General features: G+C 39.0%; 1 protein-coding gene across 1 annotated transcript; it reads left to right on the top strand.

Annotated features, from left to right (window-relative positions):
• Positions 1-3,134: 3,134 nt before the first annotated feature.
• Positions 3,135-14,194, top strand: LOC6043768 (symplekin). The gene is made up of 4 exons (XM_038262674.1): positions 3,135-3,428; positions 3,488-6,074; positions 13,161-13,906; positions 13,978-14,194. The coding sequence occupies exons 1-4, from the start codon at positions 3,345-3,347 to the stop codon at positions 14,080-14,082; spliced, it is 3,522 nt and encodes a 1,173-aa protein (XP_038118602.1). The 5' UTR covers positions 3,135-3,344; the 3' UTR covers positions 14,083-14,194.
• The last annotated feature ends 2,590 nt before the right edge of the window (positions 14,195-16,784 follow it).

Genomic DNA, 16,784 nt, shown 5'->3' with positions numbered 1-16,784 from the left:
AAAAAGTTTTGCTAGAAAGAGATAGCAAATCTGATGCAAATTCCGAGACAACAGATAACTATATAACAAAACCCGAGTGCTAAAAAGAAGCTGTGGAGGCAAGCTATTGTTTCACATTTCAAGTGTTGTTCGAGGTGTTGTTACTAAGTTACTTATTGTCTCGTAATTTGCAAAATAATTCCAGCTGCCAAAATGCTTAACCACCTTTTTCTCATGTTGCTCCGGTTGCTCCAGATCTACCCTTAGCCTCCTCTCAGAACCATCCAACAAATTCCGTTCGCTTTTAAAAGTCGTGTAGATTCACCGCACTTTTGCCACTAGTGAACAAAAAAAACTTTCCCTTCCAAATCCCCTTTGATATTTATGGTCGTAGCCTTGAAGCACAGAGTGGAAATTTACATTCTCAGATATTTTTGATTATAACGGACAACAGTCAAATTGTATAATAATTAGATCATTCAATCAATCAATTATTGATCTATGAGATCTATGTCGTACCGCCCATTTCAAATCAACGCTGTCGTGCAATCATGTCGTACGTTGCTTTTTGACGTTCCGAGAAAAACGCGTTTTAATGTTTGACCTTGAATAAACAAATACGAGACCACGCAATGTAAACAAAAGCAAACACGTTTTGTTTGGCTGACCATTCTGTGCATTGTCCCGAAGTTTGGTTGAATTTGGTTTCCGGAGACCCGAGTTATAATTGAATTTTTTTACGGAAGTCAAGCTGGCATCTGTGTCAAACGCGTTTGACCTGAAATTCCTTTGACCAATTGTCGCATTTACATCAATTTTCAGGTTATGTCAAGATAGCACGACAAGATTGATACTTCTTTTATATGAGTAGTGACAAAAATCTGCAGGGCTTTTAATTGAATATCTCAGGATTTAAATCGAATTTTTGGGATCTGTAAATGTAAAATCCACGGAGTTTTTAATTGAATATCTCAGGATTTAAATCGAATTTGTCAAAAGGTGAGGCATTGCAAGCTGCACAAAATGGCGTTCTTAACTCAATTTGGCCCAAAATGCACGTACGACAAATTACTTCAGAGCTTAAATGAACAGGGGGATGTACTACGATGTACCGCGTATCAGATTTGAATGAATTTCTCTCAGAATTATTCCGGATTTCATAGATTTTGCAACAGTCGTGAGAGTTGTGAAAATTCAAGAATTTAAGAATTTAAAAATTTAAGAATTTAAGAATTTAAGAATTTAAGAATTTAAGAATTTAAGAATTTAAGAATTTAAGAATTTAAGAATTTAAGAATTTAAGAATTTAAGAATTTAAGAATTAAAGAATTTAAGAATTTAAGAATTTAAGAATTTAAGAATTTAAGAATTTAAGAATTTAAGAATTTAAGAATTTAAGAATTTAAGAATTTAAGAATTTAAGAATTTAAGAATTTAAGAATTTAAGAATTTAAGAATTTAAGAATTTAAGAATTTAAGAATTTAAGAATTTAAGAATTTAAATTTAAGAATTTAAGAATTTAAGAATTTAAGAATTTAAGATTTTAAGATTTTAAGATTTTAAGAATTTAAGAATTTAAGAATTTAAGAATTTAAGAATTTAAGAATTTAAGAATTTAAGAATTTAAGAATTTAAGAATTTAAGAATTTAAGAATTTAAGAATTTAAGAATTTAAGAATTTAAGAATTTAAGAATTTAAGAATTTAAGAATTTAAGAATTAAGAATTTAAGAATTTAAGAATTTAAGAATTTAAGAATTTAAGAATTTAAGAATTTAAGAATTTAAGAATTTAAATTTAAGAATTTAAGAATTTAAGAATTTAAGAATTTAAGAATTTAAGAATTTAAGAATTTAAGAATTTAAGAATTTAAGAATTTAAGAATTTAAGATTTAAGAATTTAAGAATTTAAGAATTTAAGAATTTAAGAATTTAAGAATTTAAGAATTTAAGAATTTAAGAATTTAAGAATTTAAGAATTTAAGAATTTAAGAATTTAAGAATTTAAGAATTTAAGAATTTAAGAATTTAAGAATTTAAGAATTTAAGAATTTAAGAATTTAAGAATTTAAGAATTTAAGAATTTAAGAATTTAAGAATTTAAGAATTTAAGAATTTAAGAATTTAAGAATTTAAGAATTTAAGAATTTAAGAATTTAAGAATTTAAGAATTTAAGAATTTAAGAGTTTAAAAATTTAAGAATTTGAGAATTTAAGAATTTAAGAATTTAAGAATTTAAGAATTTAAGAATTTAAGAATTTAAGAATTTAAGAATTTAAGAATTTAAGAATTTAAGAATTTAAGAATTTAAGAATTTAAGAATTTAAGAATTTAAGAATTTAAGAATTTAAGAATTTAAGAATTTAAGAATTTAAGAATTTAAGAATTTAAGAATTTAAGAATTTAAGAATTTAAGAATTTAAGAATTTAAGAATTTAAGAATTTAAGAATTTAAGAATTTAAAATAATAAGATTTCAAGAAAATTAAGAAATTTTAGAACTTGAAAATTAAAAGAAAAAAATATAGAAATCTAGAGAAACACGAAAACGGTTCTGGAGTTATTTTTTTTTAATTTCAGTTTTCAGTTTTTGCTTTTTGGATGTTTTTTAATACCCCTGACTCAAGGCGGTTTCAAAAAACACCCAAAAAGCTAAAACTGGTAATTTGGTTTATTGGACCTCTTAAAAAAACTCTAGAGTTACCCTTAGGCGTCATCCATAAAGTATGTCACGCTCTAGGGGGGGAGGGGGGGGGGGGTCTGAGAAAGTGTGACATTGCGTGTTATAAGTATAGAGCTTTATGACGTTTCGCGTACACACACTAGCGCACCATTTGATTTTGCTGGCCGGACAAAATTTAACCTCAATCTTTTTCGTGTACGTACACGCAATACATGCGCACGTAGAAACCTCTATAGGGAAAGCGTGACAAACGGGGAGGGGGTAAATTTTGGCTGATTTTAGCGTGACGTACTTTATGGATGAAGCCTTAGTAATTTTTGTTGAGTTTTCAACGAAAGTTGCGTAAACAAAATTTTTGAAATGAGTTATTTTGTTCGAGCGTGTTCAACTTACCGCCACCCAAGAATCCATAACGCCTCCATAATTCATAACGCCTTCTGTCAACGACGCTTCCACCAAACCGTAACGCCCTTCTGTCAAATCGACCACTTTCGGCTGTTTTCTCGCGCGATTCCGTCGGATTTCGGAGAGTTTTTCGTCGCGTTTCGCAGGTTATTACGGTCCACTTCGCTGTTAAAAATGACCACTTTCTAGTGAAATAACGAGTGACGGTTGATTTAGCTAGTTTCGCGTAAAATTTGAGCCTCTTTTGTGGAGTTTGTGAGGAAGAAGCTCCGCCAGGATGGACAACTTTTTGCTTCGCAGCAGCAGCTTCGAGGCGGCATCGCTCTTCACAAATGAGAAGATCGCCTCGGCCCGCGGGAAGGTTGGTGAATTCTGGTTTGATTTTTTGGAATTTTACTAAAAATTACGTTTGACTTGCAGATTGTGGAGGCGCTTAACGAATCCTTGACAGCGGGAAGTGCCCAAAAGTGCGAGATCATCGCCAAGGTCCAGGAGTTGATTTTGCACTCCGACACGGACTTGTTGCTGGAGTTTTTGGAGAATATTTTGGCGTTTGGCCACGATACGAATCAGGATGTGCGGAAAACGGTGGCGGGGTTTATCGAGGAGGTCTGCAAGATGAACATTAGTTTGCTGCCGAAGGTGGTGAATATTTTATTTGGGTTGTTGCGGGATGCGGCGCCGAGTGTGGCCAAGAGGGTGATTCAGGGCTGCGGGGCGATCTACAAGCAAGCGCTGCAGTGGATCTGTGGGCTGTCGGATATTACGGAGGAGGTGGAGCAGGCTTGGAATACGCTGTGCTTGGTGAAGGCTTCGATTTTGGACATGATTGATAACGATAACGACGGAATCCGGACGAATGCGATTAAGTTTTTGGAGGGGGTGGTAATTCTGCAGACGCACCCGGACGAGGACAGTATGAAGCGGGAGAATGACTTTTCTTTGGAGAACGTTCCGCTGACGCTGAAGATTGCCAGAAGGAGAAAGTTGGAGGACGAAGCGGTCAATATCTTCGATTTGCTGCTACAATTTCATGCCGCGTCGCACATTTCTTCGGTGAATTTGATTGCGTGCACGGGAACGCTCTGCATCATCGCCAAGATGCGTCCGTCGATGATGAACCAGGTCGTGGAAGCATTGAAAAACCTCCACTCGAACCTGCCACCAACGCTGACCAATTCGCAGGTCAGTTCGGTGAGGAAAAATCTGAAAATGCAATTCCTAAATCTGATCAAACACCCGGCCTGTTACGAGCACCAAACGGCAATCGCGCAAGTTCTGCAAGATTTAGGAGCCTCAAACAGCGAAATTGGCCGCGCCATCCCAAAGTTGGACAAGCGCGAGCAGCAACGCCGTGCCAAGCGCGCCCTCGAGAACTCCATGTCCTCCCAGCTGGCGGCCAAAAAGGCCAAACTAAGCGAGCACATGCGGCGGGAGAAGGAACGATCCGCTGCAGCGGCGGTCGCAACTCCACGCCAAATGGAAATCGATTACGATGAGTTGAACGAGCAGAAAGCGCGCTCAAACCGACTCAACGAGCAATTTCTCACGGACCACCTGCAAAAGCTCGATGTTGTGACGCAGCTTGTCCTCAACAACCTGTCCAAACTCCCCGCGGAACCCAACTCCTTCTTCAACACCGGGTACGTCCCACTCGCGCCGAACGTGACCGTCCCCCAGCAGATCCAGCGAATCGCCGAATCGTTCGCCAAGCAATTGACCGATGTGCGCGTGGGTCCGGGCGCGTCCGCCATGACCAAAGAACCGCCAATGCGGCCCAAAATCAGCGACGACGAAGAGCGCAGCATTATCAGAGGACGCGCCGGTCGCGAAGCGGACGCTGAAGCCGTTGAAGAACTGGACGAGGAGGAGGTTGATGTTGACATGGAGCGCCTCCCAGAAGATGATCGGCGCAAGCTTGAGGCGACACGAAAGTTACGCGAAACGCTGGAACGAGTTAAGGGTGCCTCCGGCGAGCCAAAAATGAAGCAGCGCGTCAAAGTGCTTCGTCTGCAGGAGGTCACCAAGCAGCAGCCGGTCGACCTGAAACACACCTTCCTGAACGACGCCGTCAAGCGCATATTAAAAGCGGAAAAGCAAGCCCTCATCGGCGGAGCAGCCTTCAAGCGCAAACGCATCATCACCGTGTTCGGCTCCCACTTCATGCCCTCCGTCCGCATGCTCATCCTGGACTTTATCCTCGAGGAAATCTGCAAACGCATCGACCTCGCCTTCTCCTGGATCTTCGAAGAGTACAGCCTGCTGCAAGGCTTCACCCGCCACACCTACATCAAGTCCGAGTCCAAAGCCGACCAACCGTACACCCAACTCCTCCTCAAACTCGTCACCAACATCATGGACCGGGAAAACTTCCGCGAAAAGGAGTCCCTCCTCAAGCGCATCTACCTCGAAGCCCCCCTCCTCCCCGACGACGTCATCACCATCCTCGCCTACATGTGCCAACTCGAGGAACTCGCCGACTGCGGCATGCAAATCTCCAAGGACCTCCTCATCCGGCGTCCCCCAAAAGAGAAAACCTTCCTCGACATCCTCCTGAAGCACTCCGTTCACGACAACGCCATCATCCGCGAAAAAGCAATCCAAAACCTGATCCACATCTACTCCCTCCATCGCATCCTCACCGACGAAATGGAACAGTACGCCCTACTCTGGCTGTCCTACCTGGAGCAGGAATACCCCCCGGAACCGGTATTCGCGAACGAGCTCGGACGCTCCGAACATCCCCGCGTTTGGACGGACGAACTGGCGAAAGCCTGTCTCGGCCTGTTTCTGGAAGTTCTGGTCTACAACCAGGAGATGATCCACCGGCTGTCGCACGTCTACACGAAGGCCACCTCGGATATGAAGAGGGCGGTGCTGAGGGCGATTGAGGCACCGGTGAGGAAGATCGGGGCGGAGAGTGAGGAGCTGTTGAAGCTGATTGAGGAGTGCCCGAAGGGGTCGGAGACGATCATCACGAGGATTATCTACATTCTGACGGAGAAGAGTGAGTACTTAATAATTTGTTGGTAATTCGTTTAGGCTGATGCGGGATCGAGGGGAGGGGGGCAAAAAAATATAAAGATATAAAAATCATAATAACAAGCCATAATTTTAACATTTGAATGAAAAAAGTGCTTTAAAATGCATTTTACACTAGTTCAGTTGTTTTGCAATCATTAGTTTTCAAAAAATGAAGGATTTGATGAAAACAAAAATTTTAGCGAAAAAAAAGTTCGGTACCAAACATCGAAAACTTTGAAAACTTCAAAAGATTTTTTAATTACCTACTATTATTATTATTATTATTTTAATTATTTTATTTATTATTTTTTGTAAACCAAATTGAAATGATTTCAGATGATTGCAGTTAAATTTGCTTTGACATTTTGAAGTTTTTTGGAAAAATATTTTTTTTGCTCCCTAATTTTTTGGGCCGATTTTGAATAGAAGGGTGACATAAACATAGAAAAATATTTGCAACGGCATAAACAACATTTTTTTTTATTTTTTCCTTTTTGGTTCAGAATGGTTTTGACAACTCCCCCAACCCCTCGAAAAAAAAAACGGCTCGTTCGTTTGAATTTAACCAAAATATTAGTCACTTGGACCACGACTGCATTCAAATGATTGCTGTCACCACACTTACCCACACAAGTAAGAAAGAGAAAAAGAAAGAGCATATGTCGTCGTGTCGCCCGGCTATTTGAGTGTTGAGCTCGCCATTCTCTCGGGTTTACTTCGTGTGTAAACATACGATCGCACCCAAATAACGAGCATGACCGGTGCTGTCAGTGAGCATTTAACCCCTACTGCCCACTTTTTTTTCTAAAAGGAGAATGGGCAAATTTGGTCCAAGGATGTACACGAACGGGACCAACTTTTTTCGAAAGATCTCGCCGAGACATGAAAAAAAGTCTTCGGGACCAACTCTCTAAACCCCGGGGTTCAAAAGCTACAACTTGTTGAATTTTGAACTTTTTTGGTTAAAATGTACAAAAAATCGTATTTTTGCTATTTCCAAAATCATTTATAAAATCTCTGTTTCATTATGGATTTCGATTTTCTTGGCTTCATTCGACGCCTATCAGCAAAAACTATGAGTTCTGATATGTCTTAGCATGATTGAAACATGATTTCTCTTGTTTTTATCCGTTTGAACCGTTTGTGCAAGAGGCATCCCATAGAAACAAGTCGAAACTTCAAGGTTTTGAAACCGGATCCGACCCAGACTGCTTCAGTGACTATGGAAGGCTTCAGTGCAATGTTGTAACAACTTATTGGGATGGTCTGAGTCATCTGAGAACTCCTTGGAGTTAAGACCGGTGAGTCTACCGCCGTAACAAGCAAGATTTCGGCAGTTTTTGACCACTGATCATACCCACATGGCTTCAGTGAGTGTGGTGGACTGCTTTGCTAATGTGTAAGGATGTCCTGGGTCATCCAAGGACTCCCTGCAGTTATGGTCTGTGGAACTACAGCCGTTACAAGCAAGAGGTCGACGATTTTTGACCCCGGAACATACACGCATAGCTTCAGACAGTATGGTAGACTGCTTTGCTAATGTGTTAGGATGTCCTGGGTCATCCAAGGACTCCCTGGAGTTATGATCTGTAGGTCTACGACTGTTACAAGGACTCCCTGGAATGGTCCAGAACATCGCAACATAACAGCAATACAGTCTGCCATACTCACTGAATCTTTGCGGTTATGATGTGCGGTTAAAAATCATCGACCTTTGTCTTGTTACAGTGACCCAAATATCTAAACTCCAGGGAGCCCAAGGATGACCAAAGACATCCCAACACATTAACAAAGCAGTCTACCATACTGTCTGAAGCTATGCGTGTATGTTCCGGGGTCAAAAATCGTCGACCTCTTGCTTGTAACGGCTGTAGTTCCACAGACCATAACTGCAGGGAGTCCTTGGATGACCCAGGACATCCTTACACATTAGCAAAGCAGTCCACCACACTCACTGAAGCCATGTGGGTATGATCAGTGGTCAAAAACTGCCGAAATCTTGCTTGTTACGGCGGTAGACTCACCGGTCTTAACTCCAAGGAGTTCTCGGATGACTCAGAACATCCCAATAAGTTGTTACAACATTGCACTGAAGCCTTCCATAGTCACTGAAGCAGTCTGGGTCGGATCCGGTTTCAAAACCTTGAAGTTTCGACTTGTTTCTATGGGATGCCTCTTGCACAAACGGTTCAAACAGATAAAAACAAGAGAAATCATGTTTCAATCTTGCTAAAACTAATCAGAACTCATAGTTTTTGCTGATAGGCGTCGAATGATGCCAAGAAAATCGAAATCCATAATGAAACAGAGTAGCCAAAATGCTCAAACTTCAACAAGTTGTAACTTTTGAACCCCGGGGTTTAGAGAGTTGGTCCCGAAGACTTTTTTTCATGTCTCGGCGAGATCTTTCGAAAAAAGTTGGTCCCGTTCGTGTACATCCTTGGACCAGCTCCCATACAAATTTGCCCATTCTCCTTTTTATTTTTTCCTTCTTTAGGAGGCCATTTTGAGCAACTTTTGTTCTACGAAAAACTTTGCTTCTCTTGTTTTATGTTTTTCTTGTTTCATTTTTAGTATTTTAATTTGCGTTTATCTTGTTTAGTTTATGTTTTTTTTTGGTAGTATTTGGCCTATTCTACCAACTCCTATCATTACATTTTGCCTTTCTAATTTTTTCATGTTTTTACCGTCAATTTTTTGCTTGTTTTTCACATTTCCTGCTATGAAATGGCACCATTATCATTTACATTGTAAAGAAATGCGTAAAGGCATAGTCTGGGTCACTAGAAAAATTACTGCACACTTCTTTTTACCTAACATATAGCAAACATTAGTAAAAAAAATACAGCCAAAGTTGACTCCTAAAAATATGAATTTTTTTAAAACATTGGCAAAGTCGATGATGCTAGCTGACTCCCGGGCTTTTTGAAATACCGCCCTATTTAAGGCTTTGCGTTATAGATTAATATTGTACAAAATTTAGTTCCGGCAATATAAACGGTTTTATATGATTATTTTAGAAAGAAAAATCTTGTTAGGATTTGCACCGTTTTGAATTTATAAATATTTAAAGGCATTTTTCTCTAAAAAAGTAGATTTTTTTTTGCAATTTCTAAATACTTTGCGAAGGCAAGGCACCTCCGCAAAAATATTTGTGAAAGGCAGCAATTTTCTTTTTTCGACTTTGTTTATCAGACAGCTGGTTGCTGAAATACAGCCTCTGAAAAACGATTTTTAACAGTGTCATCTAATTAGCCCTAATTTTTCAACTCACTGTACCTCGGAAACTATTTCAATAAAACTGATTTTAAAATTTTAAAATTAAACCCAACTTTTTTGGCATTCCCGGAAAACACATTTTGAATTGATTTCATTTTAGTGGAACGTGCCTTTCCCCACTAGAATGTTATTTGTCGTGCACTCAAATATGCTGAAAAATACTTTTTGCAATTCCATAGTGAAACTACTTACTTTTCCTGTCATTCTTGAACGACGAAATAGCCTACTTTTCTGTACAAAAAAATAACAGAATCGAATAGCAACACTTTTCAAAAAAAAAAAAAAAAAAAAACGAAACTATTGGCACTACGCCCCCCGGGGCATGGCCTTCCTCTAACGTGGGATTTCTGCTCCAGCGCCTCTGACGAGACAGGAGAAACCGGGACCGACGTTTTACTTCACCATCCGATAGAAGCTCAGTGGATAAGGCGGGAATCGAACCCGCGTCTCATAGCATCATCGGGATCGGCAGCCGAAGCCGCTACCCCTGCACCACAGACCCACAAATAAATGCTGAAAAGTTCTACCTTTCAGCACTCAAATGGGTGCTGAAAAGTTGAACTTTTCAGCACTTGTTTCGAAAAGTAACACTTTTCAACATTTTTTTTATTTAAACGATTTATTGACAAAATACATGAAAATTTGACATAAAATTTCACTCAGTGTGTTTTTTGGAATTGCAAAAAATGTTGTATGGAACTCGTTGCAAAACTTGATTTTTTCAGCACTCTTCGTATTTATCCAACTCGGTGAACCTCGTTGAATAAATGTACGACTCGTGCTGAAAAATCCTCTTTTTGCAACTTGTTGCATAAACTACTATTTCAGTTCTGTGATTTTTGACAATGAATATTAGGCCATTTCCTTATTCGAAAATGACACAACAGGATTGTAAATTTAAAAAGTAGCCTGATAGGAAAAATCAGTCCTTTTCCCTACAATTGCAATAAGAGACCATCCATGAACATGAAAATTTAAGCGATGAAACTACAAAATCTTTTCATTGTTGTCTTTTCATTATGGAGCAATTCTCTGAAATATAGATCATTCGTTTTTGCCTTCCTCACCTCACTGAGGCAAGGCTATAAAATCACTCAAAAATTGAACTTTTTAAATAAGCCTCCCAGATATACCTTTACGTATACATATCGACTCAGAATCAAATTCTGAGCAAATGTCTGTGCGTGTGGATGGACGTAGAATTTTTTTTCTCACTCACTTTTCTCGGAACTGGCTCGACCGATTTTGTCCGGATCTATGTTTTTGGATTTGCCTTCAGGTTCTTTAAGTCTTTTTAAATTTCATCCGGCTTGGTGCAGTACTTTAAAAGATATGTTCGAAAAACTGTTTTGGTTGATACTAAAAGGGTCATTATTTACATAATTTGAAAGCTCCGGCGGATAGCTGTCGGAACTTTACGCTCAGTGCACGCACACAAACACTGCAGTGCTTTCAAATGGTTCATTAAATTTATCATACCTAGATGGCAGCACTCAGATGTATAGTGTCTTTACTAAGTAAGCGTTAGCCAAAGCTTTCGTAGTGTGTGGTTGCAAGGCTTTTAGGAGGAAGGCAGCAACCACCTTCCGGTGGATTAAGTAACGTTTTTTTGTATTTTTTAATCCGGCTGAGACTTTTTTGGTACCTTATTGATTTAAAAAATCAATACTAACATTTCAAAAGGGTGTGATATTGAAAGTTAAGCCCTTTTGAAATGTTAGTCTTGATTTAAAAAAAAATTAAAGACTATTTTCGAAAGATCGGAAAATTTCACGAATGTTTCATATTTTAACATTGAAAAACGGACCATTCGTTGCTGAGATATTGACATTAGAAAATGGTGGGTTGTTTGGGTGAGACTTAGAAAACATCAATTTTCCTGTTTTTAAACCTTTGCATGGCAATATCTCATCAACTAAGGGTCGTATCAACAAAGATTAAGAAAGCAAAATGTAGATAATTTTCTCAACTTTACAAAAATATTTTTTTCAAAAGGGAAAACATGTAAAAAAAAGGCAAAGCAATCCACTTTAACGACCCCCGGGTCTTTTGTGGTCTCTGTTGCAAGTTTTCTGCTCATTTCTAGGCTTCCGAAGGTTATGTGTGGTGAGTCACTCAAAACCTCTTTTACGCTAAAGGATCGACGTTTTACTTCCCCATCCGATAGAAGGCGTGATCAGGCAAATCTCGTCTCGAAAAATGCCATCGGGTCCGTCTGGGATTGAACCCAGGTTATACTGGGGTGAGAGGCTACCACGCTAACCACCTCACCACCGGACCCGTGCACTAATTAAAAAAAATAATAACTGCAACTAATTTCAAAACAATTACCTGACAATGGCTGTAACTTGAAAATGGTGCACTTTATCAAAATTTCAGTAAAGACCTTTTTGATTGCAAATTCGATTTTACATCGAAGTTGAAAAATGTTTGCGACCAATATTTCGATTTTTGATAAAAATCAGTATTGATTCAAAAATCATAACTCAGTCAAAGATTTTCTTACCGTTCTGGAAATTTCTGAAAAGTTGGCATTTGATGTCCCCTGAAACATATCAGAAAAAAATAAAAATAGTGTTTTTTTTTTGCAAATCAAGTTTGAGAAAAAGTGAAATTAAGATCCACCAAAAAATTTGTTTACCCTGTATCATTTTTTTCAGTGTAGTCCTTATCCGTACCTACAACTTTGCCCAAGACACCAAATCGATCAAAAAATTCCTTTAAATGATACAGATTTTTGAATTTTCATATATCATTTTTATATGGCCAGCTGCCAAATTTGTATGGAAAATCATATGGACAAACTAATGATGCAAAATGGCTTCTTTGGGCATACCTAAGGCTACCAACTCTTGCTTAGCAAAAATCCGTACACTTTGCCGATATGAAACCATGGTATAACAAAAACTGCCAATTAATTATTTTGATAAATTAAATTTGATAAATTTGATAAAAAGTATTCATAAAATAAACCATGATTTGAATCAAATCATTATGTTCTTCATTTTTTTGTTAAAGGTTTAAAAGTTTACGAAATGTCAAGTTTGCATTTACGAATAATATCGTTCTTAGTGTTTTCACGAACACTTTTCCAGAGTTTTTTTTTATTAAAAAGGTCCCATTGCATGTGAAACACAACAGTTTATAGGACCTTTAAAAAAAACTCTAGATTTGTTAAATTAACGAAATATTTTCACAAGTTTCCGAAAGCCTTTAGAAATGGAATATATTTAGTAAACAATTCTAGAGTTTTTTTTAAAAAAAAGGTCCTATCAACATATGAAAGACAATAGTTCAAAAACTCTAGAATTATTGATAATCAAGTTTGAATTGAGGAAACTCCGGAAGACTCTCCCTTTTTAAATCAAACTCACAGAAAAATAAAAATGTCTCGTTAACAAAAGCTTCGACCAAATCAAAAGCAATTCAATGATTAAAAAGTTGTTAAAATTCCGTACAAATCCGTATTATGCGTAAAATTCCCTTCAAAAATTCCGGCCTGTTAAAAATCCGCGAAGAGGTTCGAAAATCCGTATGGTAAGGAAAAAATACGTACAGTTGGTAGCCTTAGGCATACCGAAGGCACCAAAAAAGTTTCAGCCGGATTAAATAATACAAAAATTAAAATTAAAAAAATACCGATTTCGTCGAGGAACTGCTCATATGTTTTATTTGTCTTGACTTTATGGTAGGACGTTAGGACGTTGCAAATATTTTTCAATATTATTTATCTACTTTTAAATACCTCAAAAATTATAAACCAGCTCATACTACTTCTAATCTCTTTCAGCAATCCCCACACCGGAACTGGTCGACCGCGTGCGCATCCTGCACCAAACGAAGGTATCCGACGTGCGCCTCCTCATTCCGGTCATCAACGGGCTCACCAAGAAGGAAATTCTCGCCGTGCTGCCCAAGCTGATCAAGCTGAATCCGGTCGTGGTGAAGGAGGTGTTCAACCGGCTGCTCGGCATCGGCGCCGAAATCACCACCTCGAATCTGCCCCTTTCGCCGGCGGAACTTCTCGTCGCGCTGCACACCGTCGACACGGCCAAGGTCGAGCTGAAGTGGGTCGTTAAGGCCACCTCGCTGTGTCTGGCCGAGAAGGAGACGTACACCCACGACGTACTCGGCAGCGTCATCCAGCAGCTGGTCGAGCTGACCCCGCTGCCGACGCTGCTCATGCGAACCGTCATTCAATCGCTCACGCTTCATCCGCGGCTGGCCGGCTTCGTGACGAATCTGCTGCAGCGGCTGATCGTGAAGCAGGTGTGGAAGCAGAAGGTCGTCTGGGACGGGTTTCTCAAGTGCGCCCAACGGCTGACGCCGCAGAGTTTGGGCATTCTGTTGCAGCTGCCGGCGTCGCAACTCCAGGACGCACTCACCATCTGTCCCGAGTTCCGGGAACCCATGCTGGAGCACGCGCGCGAGATTATGGAGCACCAGATTGGGCACGTCACGCAGGACCGGATGGACGTGCTGCTTGGGATTTCTTCGCACAGTTCGGCGGACACGGCCGACCTGCAGGTCGTTGCGGTAAGATTGACGTCTTGTCGCTTGAAGAATTGTTCAATAACTCAATTTTATGTTTTTTTTTTTGTTTGCAGCCAAAGTACGGCGAAGAGGTTCCGATGCAGTCCCATCTGCCGGTGTTGATCAAGAAAGAAAAAGATGCGGAGCGGCCCGAGCCGGCACCGCCTGGAATGGATTAGGACAAAAAAAAAACAATATGTTAGCAATTATTTATAGTTACAGTATCTAAGGCTGCGCTTAATTTTGTACAATTTTCTGTTCAATAAATTGTGACGCTTCACAAAATTTCTTAGAATTTGCTGTTTGTTGACACAGTCACAGAATGTTGGGCTGAACGAAAAATAACGAGGGGACCACCGATGCATACTATTTTCCTGATTAAATATAAAAATAATAGTTACTCAAATTTTTTAACTTTTCTTATTTGTTTAATTGTGACTTGAAATTAAATAAAAGTTAGAAAAACGTTTTTTTTAATTATTGAACAGGCTTTTGGCATCCATTAACCCCTCAGTCATTTCGTTTTGTTTTGGTTTTTTGACGTTTGTCTGCTTTTTTACTGGGCTACGGCCCAAATATCGAGCGCCCAGTTAAAAAGTAGCCCAGTTATTAACAACGCTCAGTTACTGAACAACTACTACCTAGCATGCAGAAAATTCTGAAACAAAGCTAGCGTTCCACAAACGTATTTCAATTCAATCACGATGTTCTAGCATACACAGCAAAAAGTCCGATGGTAAAATCGCATGCATAAGCATGCACATCACCTTCGTCAAAATAAACATGTAATATTACATACTGCATGTACAATTTTTGCAAGCACAAAAAAAAGTTGCAACCGACGGGATTCAAACCCAGCACCAACAGTAAGGACTGGCGCCTTAGCCCACTCGACCATCAGACCGATGAAAAGTTGGAATGATAAACGCATATATCAGCTTGACATTTCGGTCAAGTAGGTTTCCCATACTGATGGGCTACATATTTCAGGGCGTAAAATTACATAAATTGCATAAAATAATGCAATATTTATTTTACACCCAGCACTTTTACACGCAGCTGGATTACTACTTTTTTAGCTGTGTAAGTCTTACAGAGCTGGATATTCTTACAGCATTCTAGCAGAAATGTTCTACCGTTCGAGCAGGATTCTGGCAGAACCAGCTCTGGTAGAATATTTCGTGACTGGGTTAGAGCGTCCAATTTCCAGTCCCGGGAAAAAAATCCCTGGATTTCCCGTTTTCTGGGAAATTTGTAAATTTCCCGGGAATTGGGTCCTAAAATGAAGCTTAGATTGCTGATATTAATTTTTACAGCGAGTACATTGACCTTTTGTACGACCACAAAGAGTTTAAAATGGATTTTTAAATCAATTTTGAAAAATTAACCTCGCGGTCCTTAATGACAGAAATTTTCCTACTTGACAGCTCGTTCCAACAAGGGGACCATAGTTGATCCATCAAAAAAAATGTTGTCTAGTCATAATTTTTGTTTTTTTTTTTTTGCACGTGAAGACTTCCATCATTGTCATGATTTTTCGTTCTAAGATATAAATTTTGCGTCGCTTTCAATATTTTTACAAAATTCCTCCAACAAGTTGTTTAGAATAGTGCTCTACAGATGCTGATTCCTGTTGGTAACGATTATCCCATTCCTTGTAAAGTTATGGAAATCGTCATTAATCAATGATTGCCAACTAGGACGTCAATGACTGTGATACAAAATCATATAAATTTTGAAGCACATTTGATTTAGATCAAAAATTATTTCAGTGGCTTCAAGAAGGCAACAACCGGCACATGCTGATTCCTTTTGGTGCTGAAATTCGTTAAATTGAATTTAATACAGAATATTTTATAGTGATGATCAATTTTCTTTGAAAATGATCAACGGCTTCACCTTAAAATAAAAAAAAATCATCAGAAATTTTTACAACCCCCCAGACAACACCCGCAGGGTGGTCGAGTTGCGAGTCGTGGGGGTGTAATTAAACAAGTTAAGAGGAAAAACAAGACGGTTTCGTCCAACGAATAAAAAACACATGAGGATTCTTCTACTCACAAAACAAGAATAATATTTATTTACAACCATGACAACTACCACTTCTTCTTACGCCCTTTGTTGACAGTTGCAGAGTGACATACACACAGCTGTCAACGCGAGTCCAGTGGCGTACGGTCCACGTGGGGACCGCAATTCCAGTCGCCTCAACAGAAATGGTTTTTGATCTTGTTTTTTACCGTTGTACATAAAAATTTACATATGGCTTTAGTACCCAATTGAAAGACGCAACTTTTGGTACCCGAAAAATGTATGGGTCATCGCTTAAAAATTTAAAGTTATTGTAATTTTAGTGAAAAAAGCAGTTTGTTCACGTTTTCGTCATTTTCCCATTTCTGCGCGCGGCGCATCAAAAACCCTAATTTTTATTTAAAAAAAAGTATCTCGGTGTCCTGTCAATATAAATTCATAATGTTTTGCAAAATTGCTCGGAGAATCCGATAAAAATAAATATTACACTCAACCCTCGGTGGTTGGTCACTTTTTCGAATGACACTTTTTTAGTTTGTACCCTGTTGGTTGGTGAAACTAAAAAGTGACGAACTGTCACTTTTTACACGGCGCTCACGCATACTATCAAAACAAACGTTTGGTAGTGTGTGTGAACATCGTGTAAAAGGGGTGTCAAACTAAAAAAGGACCCCGTTCGTTTGATTACAGTTGGTGTCAAACCATGCAAGTCTGTATAACACATGTTAAAAAAAAATTCGCGTAAAATTGCAATTGCATAGCGTTCGCTGCAGATTTTTCTCCTCAAATGCAACCCCATCGACTGCAGCGGTCCCTCATCCGTCCCCACCGGCCGTCAACCACGTGGCTC

This window comes from Culex quinquefasciatus, chromosome 3 (genome assembly GCF_015732765.1).
Source record: "Culex quinquefasciatus strain JHB chromosome 3, VPISU_Cqui_1.0_pri_paternal, whole genome shotgun sequence".
Lineage (NCBI taxonomy): Eukaryota > Metazoa > Arthropoda > Insecta > Diptera > Culicidae > Culex > Culex quinquefasciatus.
Note: the sequence above shows the minus strand (reverse complement) of the source record. Positions and strands in the feature narration are given on the sequence as shown.